This window comes from Schistocerca americana, chromosome X (assembly GCF_021461395.2).
Source record: "Schistocerca americana isolate TAMUIC-IGC-003095 chromosome X, iqSchAmer2.1, whole genome shotgun sequence".
NCBI classification, from domain to species: Eukaryota; Metazoa; Arthropoda; class Insecta; order Orthoptera; family Acrididae; genus Schistocerca; species Schistocerca americana.
In genome coordinates, this window is record NC_060130.1 from 142,940,290 (window position 1) to 142,961,569 (window position 21,280).

Below are 21,280 nucleotides of genomic sequence, written 5' to 3' on the forward strand. Positions count from 1 at the left end.
CTGTTCCAGACGGATGGTCCCAGCCACCGCCAGAGGCTGGGAAATGCGGTGGAGGATCAAAGATTCGAGAACCATGGCCATGGCATTCAGAAGGCTAATGGGCCTGTTGTTAGTAGGCACCGTAGGATCCTTTGAGGGCTTGGCGATGGCAATCATTTTGGCCTGCTTCCACTGTGGGGGAAATGCGCCATTTGTGAGACAGCGGTTCAGAATGCTGGTAAATAAGACCAGTGGCTTGTGTGGGAGCCGGCAGAGGCGTTCGTTTAAAACACCATCCAAACCTGGAGCCTACCGTCCATGCTTCCACCGGAGGATCCGCTGGATTTCCGCCGTGGAAGTAAGTTGAGGGGCAGATACAGATGGTCTTTGTCTGAAAGAGCCAACGGCCGCTAGAATATCGTGTTCATCTTGTAGTTCATCATGCGTGAGGTCCTGGGTACGAAACTGGTTTTGGGCCTCAAACGCGTCGGCCAGAGTTTTTACCACATGGGGGGCATCATAAGTTAAGCCATCAACAGTGCAGAGGGGGACAACATGGATGGGCATAGGGATTAACTTGCGGGTCTCTGGGTTCCTCTTGTTGTGTTGGTGAATCAAAGGGTCCAGGAAATTGAGACAGAGTAACTCATCTCTGACATTTGCTTCTGCAGCTTCACAAGGAAGGTCTTTGATGACAATTTTTGCTCTTCTGTCGGCAGAAGCCTGATGAATGTAGTAGTCCATAGCCCTGGACTTCACAATGTTGAGGACTAGGAGATAATCATCCCTGTGGTCAAGCATGTACTTCACGCTGTCTTTCCGTTATATTGCCTGCAGTTGGCCCGCAATGAGGCTTTGCAGTTCAGTGTTCAGTTTAATGTAGTTTCTGGGATTGTAAACAACGATAGGAGGGATCTTCTCCTTCTTTTGTGGTGTTGTTAGTGGATTAGGTGAAGTGGAGCTAGGAGGGGGACACACGTCCTGGTCCACAGAGGCATCGGTATCCGAATCACGACCGCTGTGACGGGCGCAAGTGGAAGACCGTTTAGAGTGTCGATAACAGGGGGGACCGACAGGGTCGGAATTCCCAGAAGGCCCGATGGGCTGACGAGATGGTGTAGACTAGGGAGCACCCGATGGGGCGTCTGTGTGGCGGTCGGTTGTATTAATGCTGGGGGGCGACATGGCTTGACTGTCACTACGTGAGAGTTCTATCACCAGGAGGCCATGGGAATCGTTAGAGGACACAGAGAAAGATTGGTCCCTCACGCGACGCTGTGTATAGGTTTCACGTGAATCAGGATCACTCTCAGTGGTCATCAGTGACTTGTGGCGGGAGGGTCGATGCCCTCGGTCCTTTGCCAGTATCAGCGCAGCCGGCAGCTTGCCGGGACGGCCGTCGAGCGGTCGGTGTCACATTGCTGGAGAAGGGGCGCGGAAGAGTCGCCTGGCCGCGAATTCCTGTCCTTGGCCCCATGCATGCTTAGCCCTGGCCCGACTGGCGTAGTCAGGCCGCTGGCAGGATATGGGCACGAACGCCGGTCGCCTATATATACCAAGTACAACGGGACGCGTACGAAATAACCACGCTGCCTTACAAAGCGAATGGCAAATCAACGTTGACTCGGACACTACGACTACACAACGCTGAACAACACTCGTGACCGTAACGACGGGCACAAACTCGCAAGTAAACACTGTCAGGTCTCCAGCCTGACTCCTCGTGTAGAGGCCGCTGCTGTCTCGGTATTGTGCTGGAGAAGGGTCGGTCAGCGTATTGTCGTCTCACAGCGCTCTCTGATCTTCCGTTCTTGACCGGGGTGCCGGCGCTTCACGTTACGCCGGAACATACTTCCTTTACATTTATTTTCTGTTCGATTTTTTTACCTTCTTAACTGCATACCACTGCACTGTCAAACGTGACAGTTACTGTCGGTTCTTGTCTCAGTCTAGAAAAAAAATGGTTCAAATGGCTCTGAGCACTATGGGACTTAACATCTGTGGTCATCAGTCCCCTAGAACTTAGAACTACTTAAACCTAACTAACCTAAGGACAGCACACAACACCCAGTCATCACGAGGCAGAGAAAATCCCTAACCCCGCCGGGAATCGAACCTGGGAACCCGTGCGTGGGAAGCGAGAACGCTACCGCACGACCACGAGCTGCGGACTCTCAGACTACATGTATAGTATCAGCTCTGTTGTTTAGAAACGTTGTAACGTCTTTGACAACAATAATTAAAGTTTGATGATGGCATTTAAGGAAAACCGTTTATTGTAACTACATGAACTAATCCTCTAGAGCGTACGCAATATAGCGATTTTCATGTATATACAGAGTGAGTCACCTAACGTTACCGCTGGATATATTTCGTAAACCACATCAAATACTGACGAATCGATTCCACAGACCGAACGTGAGGAGAGGGGCTAGTGTAATTGTTTAATACAAACCGTACAAAAATGCACGGAAGTATGTTTTTTAACACAAACCTACGTTTTTTAAAATGGAACCACGTTAGTTTTGTTAGCACATCTGAACATGTAAACAAATACGTAATCAGTGCCGTTTGTTGCATTGTAAAATGTTAATTACATCCGGAGATATTGTAACCTAAAGTTGACGCTTGAAACCTCCGACGTTCAGTTGCGTGTTGTAACAAACACGGGCCACGGTCGGCGAGCAGCATCTGCAGGGACATGTTTACGATGACGACCGTGTTTACGAGTGTGGCTGTAGTGCACTGTTGTGGTTTGGTCTAGCTGTCGCAGTGTCCGCATGTAGCGCTTGCTGCTATTGTTATTCTGCATTCGTCTCCGCACGCAGACCAATTGTAGTACACCGTGTTACCAGATGTCTGTGATAGTGAAGTGTTGTAGGAACTGTGACCATGGTGTATTCGAACTCTGAAAAGGCGGAGATGATACTCATCTATGGCGAGTGACGACGAAATGCAGCTGAAGCCCGCAGGGTGTATGCAGAACGGTACCCGGACAGAGAGCATCCAACGTGCCGCACATTACAAAACATCTACCGCCAACTGTATGCAACAGGTATGGTCGTAGCATGCAAACGGGTCCGTAACAGGCCCGTCACAGCAGAAGCGGGTGCAGTTGGTGTGTTAGCTGCTGTTGCCATGAACCCACACATGAGTACACGGGACATTGCGAGAGCCGGTGGACTGAGTCAAAGTAGTGTCATGCGCATACTGCATCGTCACCGCTTTCACCCGTTTCATGTGTCGCTACATCAGCAATTACATGGTGATGACTTTAATCATCGAGTGCAATTCTGTCAATGGGCATTAACAGAGAATGCGTTGCAGTTCTACCTGTTAACCGATGAAGCGGGTTTCACAAACCACGGGGTAGTGAATCTACGGAACATGCATTACTGGTCCGTGGACAATCCTCGCTGGCTCAGACAGGTAGAGCGACAGCGACGGTGGACTGTAAATGTATGGTGCGGAATCATTGGCGACCACCTCATTGGTCCTCACTTCATTGCAGGGGCCCAAACAGCTGCAACATACATCGCGTTTCTACAGAATGATCTGCCAACGTTGCTCGAAAATGTCCTACTGGAAACGCGTCGACGTATGTGGTATCAGCATGATGGTGCACCTGCACATTCCGCAATTAACACTAGGCTGACCCTTGACAGGATGTTCGACGGGCGTTTCATAGGACGTGGAGGACGCATAAATTGATCAGCCCGTTCTCCTGATCTTACACCTCTGGACTTCTTTCTGTGGGGTACATTAAAGGAGAATGTGTACCGTGATGTGCCTACAACCCCAGAGGATACGAAACAACGTATTGTGGCAGCCTGCGGCGACATTACACCAGATGTACTGCGGCGTGTACGACATTCATTACGCCAAAGATTGCAATTGTGTGCAGCAAATGATGGCCACCACAATGAACATCTATTGGCCTGACATGTCGAGACACACTCTATTCCACTCCGTAATTGAAAACGGAAACCACGTGTGTACGTGTACCTCACCCCTCATGGTAATGCACATGTGCGTCAGTGAAAAAGACCAATAAAAAGGTGTTAGCATGTGGACGTAATGTGCTGTTCCAGTCTCTTCTGTACCTAAGGTCCATCACCGTTCCCTTTGGATCCCTACGTAATTCGGTGCTCTGCGATACACACAATCGAACAGCGGACGAGTGGTACTCAAGCGTCAACTCTAGGTTACAATATCTCCGGATGTAATTAACATTTTACAATGCAACAAACGGCACTGATTACGTATTTGTTTATATGTTCAGATGTGCTAACAAAATTAACGGGGTTCCATTAAAAAAACGTAGGTTTGTGTTAAAAAACATACTTCCGTGCATTTTTTAATGGTTTGTATTAACTAATTACACTTGCCCCTCTCCTCACGTTCGGTCTGTGGAATCGATTCGTCAGTATTTGATCTGGTTTAAGAAATATATCCAGCGTAAATGTTAGGTGACTTACCCTGTATAACAGTAATTCTTGCTTGTATTTTGTCTTACATGCAGACGATGTCACACTGCTGGCAGATAATGAAGACGACCTTGAAAGGGGAATACATTTATTAGGTAAGGTTTATGAAGAGTACCAGTTGACGATTCCAGAAAAGAAGACAAAATCGGCTCTCGAAGAGAAATATCCCGTACAAACAAAAATTATGGTCAACAACAGCACAATAGAAGAGGTCAAATATTTTAATTATTTAGATTTTGACGTCACATATGAGTATGGCGAAGATATAGGGAAGATGTTAGCAAAGTTTGGAAATATACGTGGAACAATACGAGGAAAGAAACAAGACTGCGATTTTATAAGACAATGGCAGTTCCAGTGCTTGTTTACGGAAGTCAATCGTGGTTTATAAGTGAACGTCAAGAAAGTCGCATACAAGCAATGGAGATGAGGTTCCTAAGTGCAGTACAGGGATGCACAAGAGCCAATAGATTTCGTAATCTGGAAATTAAGGTAGACCTGAACATATTTAACATCCTAAACAAAATACAGAAAATAGAAGATGCAGGAATGAACATCTCGAAACAATGAATGAAGAAAAATTATCTCTCCCTGTAAGAAGGTTTAAGCAAGTTGGGAAAAGATATCAATAAAGAGCGAGGACGCAATAGGTACCGTAAAAACCAAAATAAGAAATGGCCTAATGCTTGAAGTGAAGATGATGGTGATAATGATGGTGTATAATTATGTTGTTCTATCAAGAAGCAAAGGAAGAGTCAATTAAAAAGATGACTTATTACTGGTTCTCAGTTTATCGGATAGTAAGTGCGAAATGTTAGTGTCGGTCATCGGAAGAGAAGTTGGGATAGAACCCACAATGGTCAATAAGAAGAAGTATTCGATAGGTTTGATATTTCTGAATGCGATGCAAGATGACGGATTCGATAACCCGAGAAACACAGAGCTCCCGCTGTCGGGGTTAGTCAGAAAGGTGTGACTGCTGCTGAGGAGAAGGCGTTTACCTGTGGTGCCTGGTGTCGGGCAAGGGGCGGTCGCAGCGGAGGCGGCTGCTGGCGGCGGCGCTGAAGGCGTGACGCGAGAACGGCTCGTTGCCGGCCGCGCCTCCCTGCAGGTAGCCGCCCTGCTGCACCAGCGCTGCCCACAGATGGCTCTGCGCGCCGTCAGACCCACCCGTCCGCACCTGCCAACAGCCCGCCGCAAACTTCAGCAACGATCAACTACAAAATAAAGCAATAAACACGACAGAGTCATATTTTTATTATCTTGTTGCATAAGTTCGTAGCGTTTTTGCTTTGTATGTTGGTATTCCGATTGGTATGGGTTTATTTTTCGGTTGTCATTTTTTATTTGTAGTTAACTTTTGCTATTTGAGTTTACATATTGTCATTTTGTTATTTGCAGATAGCGAGTGGAGCTGTGGATGCTTGAAAATAGAGTGCCAAGTGGAGAAATCGAAGCATATGCGACATATTCTTCTGTTTGAGTCCAATGGAGTGGTGACAGTAGCGGAGGCAGCCAGGAACATTTGCGCCGTGTTGGGGATAATACCATTGGACAGAACACGCCAGGAAATGGTTTTCTCGTTTTAAGGAGTACCTTTGTGTCAGCAGTGACTCTCTACGATCAGGAAAACTCCTGTACAGGAGTTGGGTTGCGAAGTCATTCAGCACCCACCTTATTCACCAGATCTTGCGCCATTAGATTTTCGCCTTTTCCCTCTCCATCAAATAACTTCAAGGAACTCTCCGAAGATGCCTTAACGAATTCTTCGCCTCAAAACCATGTGATTTCTACAGTCGCGGAATCGAAAAATTTCCGCAGCGCTCACAGGCTGTTGTAAGTAATGAAGGAGAATATATTATTGATGAGTACATTCTCTGTTGTGATGGTAAAACGCTACGAACTTATGCACCAACCCAGTACTATAGTCCTCATTTCATTTCCCTCACATGGGGGACAGACTGGCAGCAGCCAAATCACTGTACTGTGGCCAGATAATGTTAAAATATATACATATAATGTTATGGATCGGGCGAAAAGTAGTAGAAACATCTAAAAATAAGATTGACAGGAAGTGCAACCAGGAATCGCTAGAGGATAAACGCAAGGCTGTAGAAGAATTTTAGGAAAGTGTGGTTCATCTGTAAATGAGACGTTGAGTTGCACAATAGTGCGACCAATTCTTCAGTACTGCTCGAGTGTTTGGGGTCCCCATTAGATCGGATTAAGACAGCGAAGCAATTGAGAGGGAGGCTTCTAGATTTATTACCGGTAGGTTCGAACAACACGCGAGTCTTATGGAGATGCCGCGCGGGATTAGCCGAACGGTCCAGGGCGCTGCAGTCATGGACTGTGCGGCTGGTCTCGGCGGAGGTTCGAGTCCTCCCTCGGGCATGAATGTGTGTGTTTGTCCTTAGGACAATTTAGGTTAAGTAGTGTGTAAGCTTAGGGACTGATGACCTAAGCAGTTAAACTCCACAAGATTTCACACACACTTTTTTATGGAGATGCTTCGTGAACTCAAGTGGGAATCTCCGGAGGTAGGACGACGCTCTTTTTGCGGAACACTATTGAGAAAATGTAGAGAACCGGCATTTGAACCTGAGAACTATTCTTCTGGCTCCAACGTATAGCTTGCGTAAGGACCACGAGGATAATAGAAATTAGGGCTCGTGCGGATGCACATGAAGAGTCGTTTTTCCCTCCTTTATTTGCGAGTAGAAACGGAAAGGAAATGACTAGTAGTGGTACAAGTGATGCCTCCGCCGCCCACCATACCGTGGATTGCGGAATATTTATGTAGATGGAGATGTAGAAGATTGCATAACTAGGAGAACACAAATGTCGCTAATTGTAAAATCAAACAGACCTTTGGAGAAAAGACAAGCAGCCGTATGAATATCAAGAGCTCAAATTGAAAGCCAGTACTAACAAGGGAAACTTCCCCTCAGATTTAGTGATAAGATGGCCCAGTGGACAGACCGACAAAAACCGAACACACATCAAGCATGAAAACAGGAAGGAGGCGAGCAGAACTGCGAGAAAAGGAGGAAAATAGAAACAGGTTAACGGTCTACGCCTAAGATAAGCAACATCGAGCACATTGGACTGCGAGGTCGGAGACCCGTGTTCAAACCTCCCTCGTGCTCAATTTTTTTTTCTCACAAAATTATGAACTGGTCGTACTGGCGTTGACGAGTCTGTTCGCTGTATTCAAATTAGTGTCTGTGTCGTGGTGTCACGTCCGTTTGCAACAGCGAGGTGGAAGTAAGGGACCTCCAGATACACGCACCTCCTATTTGTTCTACACGAGTACCACATGTTGTGACTCTTGTCTATCGTTTTTAGAAGTTTTGGTTCTTGAATTCCTTTTTTGTAGCATAGGTCACACTCATTTATTTGTTGTTTTCCCTTCTGTGAGAGGTCTGTGGAACAGTAATATGTTCTTACCACATGACATATTCTATAACCAAAGTACAGCATGACAGTTCCCAAGACTACAGAAGGAGAACAGACACGTCAATGAACTGACGGAAAGTTCATAATTTAGTGAATAAAAAATTAGGATTCAAGGCAGATGTGAATGCGGACCTTTTGCTTTGAAGTCCCACACCCTGACCACACGACCACGAACCCATGGTTACTGCTAGTTGCTTGATATTGGATATCTTGAGCTTGTACCGTTCACTGTTTCTTTTTTTCTTATTTTTTGACAGTTCAGTACATTTTCTTCCTTTTTTTCAAGCTTGATCTTTGTTCAGTTTTGGACGGGCTATGCACTGGGCCATTGCACCATGAAATCTGACGGGGGTGCGAGGGGGAGTTATCCTTGTAAGCAAAGAAGGAAAAGTTGCAAGGTGGAAGGAATGTATAGAAGGGCTACACAACAGAATGAACTTGAAGGCTGTTTTATAGCAAGGAAAGAGGAAGTAAATGAATATGTGATGGGAGATATGATACTGCAAAATGAATTTGACGGAGCACTGAGAGACCTAACTGAAAACAAAATACCTGGAGGTGCTGACACTCCCTCGTAATTATTAAAATCCTTCGGAAAACCAGCCATAACGAAACAAGTCCATCTGGTTTGAAAGATATATGAAACAGAAGAATGTATTGATTGCAGTTCCAAAGAAGACAGATGCTGACAGGTGCGAATATTACCAGACCGTCCGATTGATAAGTCATGGTTCCAAATACTCATACTCATTATTTACAGAAGAATGCGAAAGCTTGTAGGAGTCGACATTGAAGAAGATGTTAGAGTTCGGGAGACATGCAGGAACACAAGAGGCAATACTTGTCCTACGACTATGTATAGTTAGAAGAAGATTTTTACAGTTTTCACTGGTATTCACTCTTTAAAATTCTAAAGATATCAGGTGTTCTGGCGTAAGTACAAGCGCCGGAACGAAGATGCAGAACGGAAGACCAGAGAAGGCGGTGAGGAAACGTCGGCCAATGGGGCGCGGAATTGGACCGCGCCGCGCCAAGAGCGACACCTGGAAAAAGTGATTATAGCGCCGCTCCTACCTGCCTCGGGAGTTCAGATCTGCCAAGTCTGCAATTGACATTAGTGCTGCGCTATCAGATTGTCGTGATTCGTATCCAGTGTTTACTTGGACTTTGTGTACAAGCAAGAACTTCACTGTTTTCATGTCGCCTGTCACTAGCGACATTTGCTGTAATCAGAGTTACGTATTGTCAATTTACTTTCTAGAAATAAAACTATAATGTTATTTGTTTGAACTGTTGTATAGCATTCCGAGAACGCAACATCCTTTAGGCACCCTATAAGTAACGAGTGGGCAAGATCCCACAACTGGTGACCAGGTGTTAGAAACACGTACTGGCCAACGCTGCGCTCCGGCCGGAACAAGCACCGCCTACTACAGCTGCTATACCACCTTTCCGACAGTTTAGTGAACAAGACCAGGAATGCCTCGAGTTGCCGTCTCAGTTTGACGCCCACGTCATCGCCCACAACGTGCCAGGTACTGTGAAACTGCCGGCCGCGGTGGTCTAGCGGTTCTAGGCGCTCAGTCCGGAACCGCGCGACTGCTACGGTCGCAGGTTCGAATCCTGCCTCGGGCATGGATGTGTGTGATCTCCTTAGGTTAGTTAGGTTTAAGTAGTTCTAAGTTCTAGGGGACTGATGACCACAGATGTTAAGTCCCATAGTGCTCAGAGCCATTTGAAACATTTGTACTGTGAAACTTCCCTATCTATTATCAACGGTAGGAAGTGCAGTGTTTGATTAATTCAAAAACTCTTTCCTAACTCCACTCCGAGTGAACTTAGCTACGAACAGGTGGTACAGGCCCTAACAAATTATTATGACCAACAAGTGAATGTGGTAGCAGCGCGGTATCAATTTTTTCATTGCAAAAAACGATCAGAACAAACTTACCGCGAGTGGGTAACAGATTTGCAAAACCGCGCAGGGTAGCCGCGCGGTCTGCGGCACCTTGTCACGGCCCCTGTGGCTTCCCCCGTCGGAGTTTCGAGTCCTCCGACGGGCATGGGTGTGTGTCTGTTGTCCATAGCGTAAGTTAGTTTCAGTTAGATTAGGTAGTGTGTAGGCTTAGGGACCGATGACCTCAGCAGTTTGGTCCCATATGGCCTTACAACAAATTTTCAAAAAATTTGGAAATGCAAATTCAAATGTCTTTGCGGTGCTTTATGTTCAGATGTTACGTTGCGTGATGTGATCGTGTACAATGCGCCTGATGACAAAATCAGAGAACAAATTTTGAAACAGTCAGAGGCATCATTTCAGCAGGTAGTGCAAATGGTAGATCAGTGCGATTCCGGTGCCTTGTCAGTTCATACATCTGCGCAGCCAGCTATCTGCCGGGTTGGGTCCCTCAGTTGTGATCGCCCCATTCCGCACCGGCGGTGTCCGCTAGCCAAGGCGGGTAAAAAACCTTCCACACCGCGTACGGCTGATATACACGACACAAACGCTAAGACTGTCCCTCCCGCCAAGCTCAATGTTACGCTTGTGGTAGGAAAGGACGTGTGCAATCAGTGTGTTTGCAACGGAACGAATAGCAGAATTCGGCCCACTCACGAAAATCTGAAAATCTAGTCACAAGGCCCATGTCATTAATGCAGTATATTCCAAGTCTGCGGGGCAACGGCCTTGCCACAGTGGATACACCGGTTCCCGTCAGATCACTGAAGTTAAGCGCTGTCGGGCGTGGCCGCACTTAGATGGGTGACCATCCGGGCCGCCATGTGCTGTTGCCATTTTTCGGGGTACACTCAGCATCGTGATGACAATTGAGGAGCTACTCGACCGAATAGTAGCGGCTCCGGTCAAAGAAAACCACCGTAACGACCGGGAGAGCGGTGTGCTGACCACACGCCCCTCGTATACGCATCCTCAGCTGAGGATGACACGGCGGTCGGATGGTCCCAATGGGCTACTTGTGGCCTGAAGATGGAGCGCAAAAAAAAAAAAAAATCGAAGTCTGCAACAGGCAAGCGTGCGGTTTCTTCAGTAATACACCAGTCATAAAAACTTTTTGTTCATTTACTTGTTTGTGGGAAACGAGTGAAAGTTCAGTTGGACACGGGTGTCTCTGTCACATTGCTAAATCGTCACACATATGAACTGTTAGCCTCCCAGCGACTGTCTAAAACTAGCAGGCAAGTGACGGCTTACAATGGAAAAGACATTCCCGTTCTCGGAACATGTACTTTGCCTGCCATGGTTCAAATGGCTCTGAGCACTATGGCACTTAACATCTGAGGTCATCAGTCCCCTAGAACTTAGAACTACATAAACCTAACTGACCTAAGGACATCACACACATCCATGCCCGAGGCAGGATTCGAACCTGCGACCGTAGCGGTCGCGCGGTTTCAGACTGAAGCGCCTAGAACCGCTGGGCCACACCGGCCGGCGGTAAAGAACTTGCAAAACGATTTGAAAGAAGTGCATAGTGTCTGTAACTGAGGTTATGAAATGGACAGCAACAAAATTAAAACAAGGGTAATGGATGGTAGTCGAATTAAATCGGGCGAGGCTGAGGGAGTTAGATCTGCATAAGAGACACTAAAATAGCAGATGACTTTTGCTATTTGGTCACCAAGATAACTGATGGTGGCCGAATTCGGGAGGCTATAAAATGCAGAATGGCTATAGCAAGAAAATCATTTCTGAAAAAGATGAATTTGTTAACAACTAGTACAAATTTTGGTGTTAGGAATCTTTTCTGAAGGCCTCTGATTGTAGCCTTGTACGGGAGTGAAACGCAGACGATAAGCAGTTCAGACCAAAAGGTAACTTCTGAGGAATGCTGAAGTTCATATGGGTAGATCGAGTACCTAGTGAGGAGATACGGATCGAAATAGGGGGAAAAAAAATTTATGACACAACTTGAGTAAAAGAAGGGATCAGCTGAGAGAATATATTCTGAAACATCAGTTAGTCGTCACTTTGATGATGGAGTAAAGTTTGGGGGATAAATATTCTAGAGAGAGACCAAGGGGTTTGTACAGTAAGCAGGTTCGAACGGGTGTAAGTAGCGGTAATTATTCGGAGATGTAGAGGTTTGGAATAATGCGGAGATCTGCCCGCAATTAACCTTCGAACCGAAGACCGCAGAAGTAACAACTGTGGTGTTTTGTCAGTAGGTGAAATTATGATGCTTAATGCAACCATCTAATGATGAAAATGTTGGAAACCGTAATGGCAAGACAAAAAAAAGTGTTAAACAAAAATGTCATCTTGTTCGTGGTTAATAACAGTTTTGATAACATATCTTATACATATAGCGTTTTTTTCACTTAACAGGTTAAAATAATAGCATTAAATACAATAAAATACGATAAAGATGGCACTGACGATAACGGCGATGATGACACATTATATTCACGTTTGCAGCAGCCATACGGACTGCGAAGATATCTGAGTAATTTGAGGTGAGGGAAGAATATTATCAAGTAGCAGAGGGTACTTGTAGGAAAGGGAAGGCAGATATGAAAATCGAGGCGGTGTACATGGCATTGTGAGAAAGAGAAAGGAGGAAGGAAGATTACGTTTTATCGTCCCGTCGACATCGAGGTCATTACAGACGGGGCACAAGCTCTGACTGTGCCAAGGATGGGGAAGGAAATTCGTCGCGCCCTTTCAAAGGACCCATCCCGGAATTTACCAAAGAAAAATCACCAAAACGCCGTACGTTTTGAAAAACCGTTATTTTATTTAGACGGCTATTTTCGACATCTCATTTATACCATCTTCAGGCACATATGCACTTCATGTATAAAAAATCAGATACATCAATGTGTGCATAAGTGGAGCCATCAATACCTGGATTCTGTGACTTTTTTGTGAAGAATGTACTTCGAAGACTTGACAGCCAGGGTGGAGTCTTCGAAGTACAAATTCTACAAAAAATTCACAGAATCCAGGTATTTGCGGCTCCAGTTATGCATGCATCGATGCATCTGAGTCTCTATACATGGAGTACATAGGGGCCTGAAAATGGCATTAATGAGATGCCGAAATTGGTCGTCCAAATAAAATAACAACTTCTGAAAACATATGCTGTTCGGTGATTTTTCTTTGGCAAATGTCTGACCGGCCGCCGTTCTATATCGTTTTGCTAATTCATCATTTGGAAACTATTTATTGCAACTTTGTGCCCGAATGCTGTTCCTGCTACGACAGTCGGCTTGTGATCCAAGGAGAAAGCCGTGAGCTCCAGTTTTCTGTGAATCTTGTGAAGTGTTCTACTTTTAATTGTATTTAATCTGTATGTGTATGAAGCGGAGTTCCGGGAACTAGTCGGTATCTGAGCAAAGCAGCGTGGGAAGCGCCTAAAAGCAACTCTAGGATTGGTGAGAACAGCAGACCAAGTATCGTTAACTAGACGCATGGATTCTTTCCGTCTCTGACTCGCCGCCCCGCCTCCTAAGATAGAGTGCTGCAGCTTAAGCCTCATGAGCAGGTCAAGTACAGCTACAAGAAGAAGATTACGCTGCGTGACTAACAGATGGTGTTGATATTTTTGATATTTATTTTTTCTCACGTCGGTACAGGAGGAGCAACAACGTAGGGCAAGTGTGAATATGACATGTTGGATGATTTTGTTTATACGCCTTTTTATGTATGTTTCCTCCCAACAGATAAACTGGAATACCGTGACACGATGAAATTCATAATCTTGGGCGGCTCGTTGCTAACGGAAATTCATCCAAAGTGGACAAAGGTTTACAAAGAGACTGCCCTTTCGGTTCAACAATTACGAAATTGCTGTCCGAACTCAACATGCTGTACTTCCTTTGAAGTTGATGCACCACTAAGGACGTCTGAAAACTGCCACCTCTGATGAAAAATCGAGAATCCTACAATACGTAGTAGTGGAAGACTGTTAGTAATAAAGATGTATGAAATAGCTGGCGCTATAGACATACCAGAACAAGATTACGGTGCGTTGTACATGAAAACTAATTGCAACAAAGACTTTTGTAAGGAGAATGGCGTATTTGCCAAATGATGACCAAAAGGAAAACAGAAGGCGAAATTCTCAACAGTTTTTGGACTCTTCTAAAAGGAACCCAAGTGATTTTTTGCCCTATTTTTTTTACTGTAGGACGACGTGGGTGTACCAGTTCCCGCCAGAAACGGAACACTTATCAAGGCACTGCGTGATCCTGCATCAAAAAATTGCGAATCCAGTATTATGTGCCACAAACCTTATGGCCAGAGCCATCTCATTGATTACCTTGTGAAATGTAAAACAATGACTAGCATATATTACGTAGGAATTCGTAGTGCATTAATTGAAAGAAAAATGTGAGAAAAGGCTTAAACTACAAAACAAAAGTATACCACAATGGTCCTATCAACAAAAGTGTTTAAAACTCAGCTCCCCCCGAACAGACCATGAAAAATTAACGGTGCCGACCGGCCGCCGTGTCATCCTCAGCCCACCGGCGTCACTGGATGCGGATATGGAGGGGCATGTTGTCAGCACGCCGCTCTCGCAGCCGCATGTCAGTTTACGAGACTGAACAAAGAGGTTTGCCAGTTGTAAAATTGAGTGATTTGCGATTTGAATTATTGGAACATCTACCATGCCACCAGATTAGGCATTAGGGATGGCGGTTATCGCTGAAGCAACCTGTTTTCGCTTACACTGGTGCTTTTTTTTCTCCCCCTTCCTAATCGGCCTACTGGATTGCGATATTACTGACCGTGATCACATATGACTAATGAAATTTTTCAGCGAATAAGGCTTTCGTTACCGAAGGAAAATAACACCGGTTGGTTGGAGGAAAGTGTACAAGACTCTTCTGAAGGAAGAATATATTCAAAATTTTAGATGATAATTTTGAAATGGGAGGAATATAGTGCAATTGCTCACGAACCGCACAGGGGGGGGGGGGGGGGGGGGGGAAGGGTACCACGTAATATTTACTACAATACTACAAAAATCACTGATAACACAAAGTAATCACTGATTAGCTAAAAAAAGGATAATTAAACGGTCACCAACTCGCTAGGACAATGAATCCCCAGAATCTTGAGAAAGGTAATGGCAAATAATTTTAAGAAAATAATCACTGGCATCAGAAGGGTGCCACGCTTTTCTACAGCACAACAGTTCACGAGAAAATAAATGAATCAGAAAGCACTAAGTTTGCAGTTACTTATTCTGAAATAATAAATTTTGAAAGTAACTTTAAATGAAATTACTGGTTTAATAAATGACCGGCTTAACTTGAACTTTGTTAAGTAAAAAATAACTTTCAGTACCTCAGTGTAACGTAATGCAAAATTTAGAAAAAGGCAAGCAATTTACCTTTGATTACTGAACGATTGAACTGAATTTACTTTAAGCAAATGAGCAATTGGTTTTACTTTTAAATAACAACAATAAAATACATACCAAACCAACAGAAGTCACTCGCTAAGCTAAATACAGAATAAATGAATTTGCGCACTTTTAATTTGTGCTATATCTTTGGTTATTAGTTTTGCCAGTAAAATTTTACTCTACTTTAAGGAACCTCACTCATGCAATACAAGAATGAACAGTTCTTGAGGCAGAAAATTTAGACTAAAACAGATCAGAACCAAATACTCAAAACTGGCAGTAAATATTTAATCGGTTTTCATATTCTTACGACACTCGGTGATTGCATGGAAAGGAAAGGGACCCTGCTTGGCAATACTGTCTGAGGACAATGACTACACAGGCGCCCTACAAGTTTTAACTATTACAAGTTATTATTCAAGTTATTCATACTTTGTGAAAGAAATGTTGCTGGGCAAAGCCTATACAGTAGGCTTGGCCACTGTTTCTATGCTTCGATACAGTGTATCGATACGTGAAACTGTTTCACTGTATCGGAACGGCTGTGGCTCACTGTTTCGAAACAGTGGTGTTTCATTCCGCCCCTGTCTCGGATAACCGCACCAGATTCGATCTCGAGCCAGACACAGAAACTGTATCGTTGTTTCAAAATAAGGCTGTTTCAGTCCACCTGCGCTTGGAACGGACTTACTGTATCGAAACAGTGATGTTTCATTCCGCTCTGTGTCGTACGAGTTTCGGGCTCGGCACAGATACTGAAACACAACATAACACTTCATGAAACACTTTCAAGAGTGTCGAAATCTTTTTGACAAGCAATAGAATAAAGCTTAAGATATCCGAAAATAAAGCTACGTTTCTAGCTGACTGTCCTATTACGAAACGGGCGTAACATCTGCTTTATAAACACTAACAAAACAATGAAACAACGCATACTATTCACATTCAAAATAATAAATATGTGAAAATCATTCGATTAAATTACACTTTTTTTTTAATAACATACGCTTCTCTTTTCATGTACAGTAATCGTATTAGGAAACGCAAGTAAGCCTACAACATTTTGAATAAAAAAAGGCGTAGAGTGACAGTTATTAGACATATACATAAATTTGATCTAGGTATAGTTGCAAGGAATCTGTTTGACATATCACTGATAGTGTAATGGTGAACGGGAAGGGCTGGGAAGCATGGTGACTTTATAGTAAAGGTTCGAAACACCTTGAAAGACAAAATTTTTTTCTGTTATATTTTGTTATTTATTCGAACTATTTGGCGTTATTTGTGAGTCTATAGACACTGTGCCTATTATCCACAATGATTCCCTCTGTGTGCATGGAAATTAGCGGGATGGGTATATTACCCATACTAACGGAATGTGGGAATCCCAGTAGCATATCCGTTGTTTCTGCAGTTTGCTCCTACCTCCAGTTCCGTTCGTGGTGGTTCTTCTGTCTTCAGCTATGGCTGTCCTCAGCCAAATGAAAAGTATGAAAGTCACACAACACGAAAGTAGCGCATTTGCTGCAGGAAATACGAAACTGCCAAGACGCCCAAGTGATAGTTTCATACTTTCTGCGAAATGATTTAGCGCTCTCGCACCTCATTTGTGTTTATATGGACATACTTATAAAGAAGACATTCGAGATGATAAAATGTGTAGGTTTATTAGATTACAAAACACAAACTGTTTCACTGTTTCGAAACAGCGTATCGAAACATTACATTGTACTGTTTCATTTGTTTCGAAACAGTTAAGTGTTTCAGTTTGCCCATCTCTACTATACAGTACTATGTTTGTCAGTTAACAGTCTTATGATGTTGCAGCTATGCGGACGGCGAAGAATGTAGCCGACGACAATGCTGAACTGCCGTTGTTGTTATTGTTGTTGTTGCTGCTGGTGCTGCTCGACGAGAAGAACCCCGAGTCGTCTTCAGTGGCACGGATAATCGTGGCACAGGCAGTGGTTGGAACTGCAGCTTCCCCCGCCTGTCCACTCCTACCGTGCTGTCAGTGCTCGCAGGTTAACGAACCAGGCGCGCCTACATTGGCGCTACCATACCTGCACAACAAACACTTCCGAACTCTTTCATAACTCAAGCTGCTCTGCTTCCTCTCTGCTCGCAACGCGACAGAAACTCTCCACACGCAAAGATAAACAACGGCACAGCAACTACCATTTCGTCGTTGCTATCGATACATTTCAATAAAGCTGCCTTGGCTATTAGCCAGCAATTTGCAATATTTTCATTACAATCAATTATATACAGCCAAAATTAAATACACTAGTACTTCGATTACGTATTAAATATAGTTTCTGTAATACAGCTTTCAGCTTCGGAAGCAAAAGTACAGTGCAAGTTATCAACGAATATTAAACGGCGAAAATTTGGGATCTTGTAGAAGGTATTTTACCTGCATTTTCGGTGTTACAGATGTTTAACCCGCTCAAAATAACCGGTTTCTGAAATAACCGAGTTTGGATTTTTTATTGCAGTTACTTCCAGTAATAAACGTAGGCTTCGAACAGAGATTGAAAAATTCTAATGAAGGTGAAGAAGTAGGTGATAACTATCGATATGGGGCTGAGGCTGCGGCAGTAATCGATCTCATTGTCTCCGGCAAAGATTGCAAAGGTGAAGGAGACGGGCGCGGCGACAGAGAGAGCAAGAGGACGCTACTTGATGACTTGCCTGCATCGTCATGTCTCAATGGTATCAGTTTTTCACATTGGAGCAATCACAAATTAAGGGTCCCAAGTTTTTAGCACGTCAATAAAATTGTAGGTTTATCAGTCAAATTTACCTTCTCTTCCACGGAACATTGTGAATTTTTTCATCTTATATAATGCCGTAAGTTTGTCATGCTTCCTCGGGCTTTTAATCTTTTAAAGCAAATGGAGCGTTGTACTTCACCGCTACCTCACTTCTTAAAATACTTCCAACCTAGGGATGGTACGATTCTACAACACAACAGATGTCGGAGGACGAGCCGTGGACAAGGTGGGAGCAAATTTTGCCCACGGTACATACACAAAAACCGTTAACAGGCCACTCCACCCGGCAACATGTACACAAGTGTCTCTGCAATGCTGTACTACCGATTCATGTGTTTGTTGCCAGTTTCTAACTTAAGGCATTCTTATGAAAGTAGTGCTGATCACTTTTCCAAGCCGGCCGTATTTGACCGAGCGGTTCTAGGCGCTCCAGTCTGGAACCGCGCGCCGCTACGGTCGCAGGTTCGAATCCTGCCTCGGGAATGGATGTGTGTGATGTCCTTAGGTTAGTTAGGTTTCAGTAGTTCTAAGTTATAGGGGACTGATGACCTCAGAAGTTAAGTCCCATAGTGCTCAGAGCCATTTGAACCACTTTTCCAATTTCTGTAATAATCCAAAAGCAATGTAAATTTTTCGAATAAACATTACTCGTTTCTCAAAAAGTTTTATTTGGAAACCAAACATTTTAGCACTGCTGCTACGGCAAACTGTTAAGCCGATTTTTACCTCGTTATTAGTAAAAAATGAAAGAACCTTTTATAACTGAAACCAAACAAATACCGAAAAATACCGGCTATTCAGATGTAAATACCGGTATATTTTTAACCGGTCGGCTTTTCCCGTCCATATTTGGCATCCTCCAACTTCCACTTATCCCATATCTTAAAAAGATTGTAAGTGGCAAACGCTGTGAAACCAGTGAAGCGGTTATTGCAGTTGTATTCGGGTATTTTGGAAACCTTCTAGAATCGCTTTTCAGTGCTGGATTCTATTTGCTGGAGAAAGATTGGTCGAAGTGTATTGAGTTGAAAGGAAACTATGAAAAAAATTAGTTCATTTTGCTCTAAGCAGAAATTGGTTCTTTTCGGGCTTTTTGCTTTTTATTTAAGTAAAGGATACAGCATCCCTTCAACAATCAATTCGTAACACGCACTGAGGCGTAGTTGCACTAGAGGGTTGACGTATCAGAACATGAAGACAAATCAGTTCTCTGTATTGACGCATCGTGCCTGCAGAAAGGCAACCCAGTGAACGGATTTTCTGAACGGGCTGCCGACGTGCCTTCTCGGGAAACTTGCGTCTGAGACTTCCAAAAATTCACTTTTGCCGCGTCATGAACTGCGCCCACATCGAGCACCTGTAATGTGAGCTTAAAAATTTGGATAGGTGCTCTGTCCACTAAGTATATATGGACAGAGCATATATATATATATTTTCTGTCTGTCTTGTAGTTTTCACGCAGTCTTTTTCTCAAACCCTAGGCGTACTTATAAAAAACCCTGTTCTATTAATAAGTATGAGCTCTCTATTAAGAAAGTCTAAAAAATTTTATAATTTTTAGATTTTAATTTTCTTTTTAGGGTTCTGCACCTCGATCAGTAAAAACCCTTATAGCATCACTTCTTAAGATCCCTTTTTGTCAGGAATGGGTACAGGTAACGATCAGAAATTTACGTCAAATACTAAGGTCTGTAGTCGTTGGCGGTTTAAAAATTTGAGCTCCTAAGTCAATGTCACATATTTTGATACTCGCCAACTCACTCATCAAAACCCGTAGATGGACCATCTATATACATAAATAAGCTTGTACAGAACAGGGGCGTGTCCTACTCGCTCTTGTGCCGTCTCTTCGTTATTTTTATGACAGGTTATGATGATTCTGAAATGCGTCATAATAGGTGATGTAGAAAAATAAAGTTCGATCTAAACTGTTCTTACATTTGATAGGTTTACCGTGATTGCTGGTCTCTCCCTCTGTCTTCTGTAACCAAAGTGGTGTTCTTACGCTTCTCAGAAGTATGCACCGATTTATTTAAGTCTCTCCATCTAGGAACGTGTTCCATCCTTCCTGTCTAAAAATTGTCAGCATACGACTGAAATCAGTAGTTTCCATGGATGTAGTGCTAATTCACTGACTAAAGCCAAGAAACACCACAGCACTCTGCTTACGGAGATCGATGGCTTTTACGATATTATGTATGCAGCATGTGAATGATCGAGGTTTACAATGCAGTCTATTGAGTACATTGATATGACATTTCCATCAAATGTCCGACCCCGGTAGCTGAGTGGTCAGCGCGACAGAATGTCAATCCTAAGGGCCCGGGTTCGATTCTCGGCTGGGTCAGAGATTTGCTCCGCTCAGGGATTGGGTGTTGTGTTGTCCTAACCATCGTCATTTCATCCCCCATCGACGCGCAAGTCACCAAAGTGGAGTCAAATCGAAAGACTTGCATCCGGCGAACGGTCTACCCGATGGGAGGCCCTAGTCACACGACATTCACATTTATTCTTATTTGCCTCAAATGTAGCTGTATTATTTATCTACTCGGCAAATAGTTCAATACCTATGTTAACCATCCTCCGTATTCTGGTACATTTGTTTGTATTTAATATGCACCCTACAGGACGATGACAGCCACTCAACATGCAGTGTGTTATGCCACTTTGATTTATGTAGAGTGGCGTGGCGAGACGTGACTCTAATCTGTAAACTGCCTTCAGGACTAGGCACACCTCGTCCCAGTACTAGTATAAATCATTAAATTTTAGCTCAAGATGATTAATCGCGTGAGTGTAATAGGAACTGTGCACAAACTACCCATCCGGCTAAAATAGAAATACACAGGTTACACGACCCTATTATATCGTACACACACTATCAGTGCTACACTCGTCAATAGTACTACAATGCACTGAAGTCGTGACGGTGAACACATTTTAGTATCGGTACTTCTAGTTATAGTAATTAGGATTTGATTAGAGCTTGTGCCCACTGCACGTTACTTGAAACAAAAATACGCTCTTTGAATGAGCCGTAACGTGGGTTGCTATTGACAACAGTTCAACAACCCTTAGTAAATTTGCATACGTTATAACCCGAAACTTACCCCGACTATGGCATTATTATTCATAGTTTAAATGATTAAAACCTCTTAATGACAGCAAACAACTTTATAACCCGAAATAACTGTAGCCATCG

At 43.8% G+C, this 21,280-nt stretch overlaps 1 protein-coding gene and 1 pseudogene across 1 annotated transcript in view; one reads left to right on the forward strand and one right to left on the reverse strand.

Moving 5' to 3' along the window:
* Positions 1–21,280, reverse strand: part of LOC124556526 (polypeptide N-acetylgalactosaminyltransferase 16-like) — a 582,211-nt gene that overhangs the window by 190,692 nt on the left and 370,239 nt on the right. The window contains exon 2 of the mRNA XM_047130482.1: positions 5,468–5,646. Within this exon, the coding sequence (XP_046986438.1) occupies positions 5,468–5,646 (179 nt within the window). The remainder of the gene's footprint in view (positions 1–5,467; positions 5,647–21,280) is intronic.
* LOC124557607 lies at positions 10,602–10,718 on the forward strand (annotated as a pseudogene).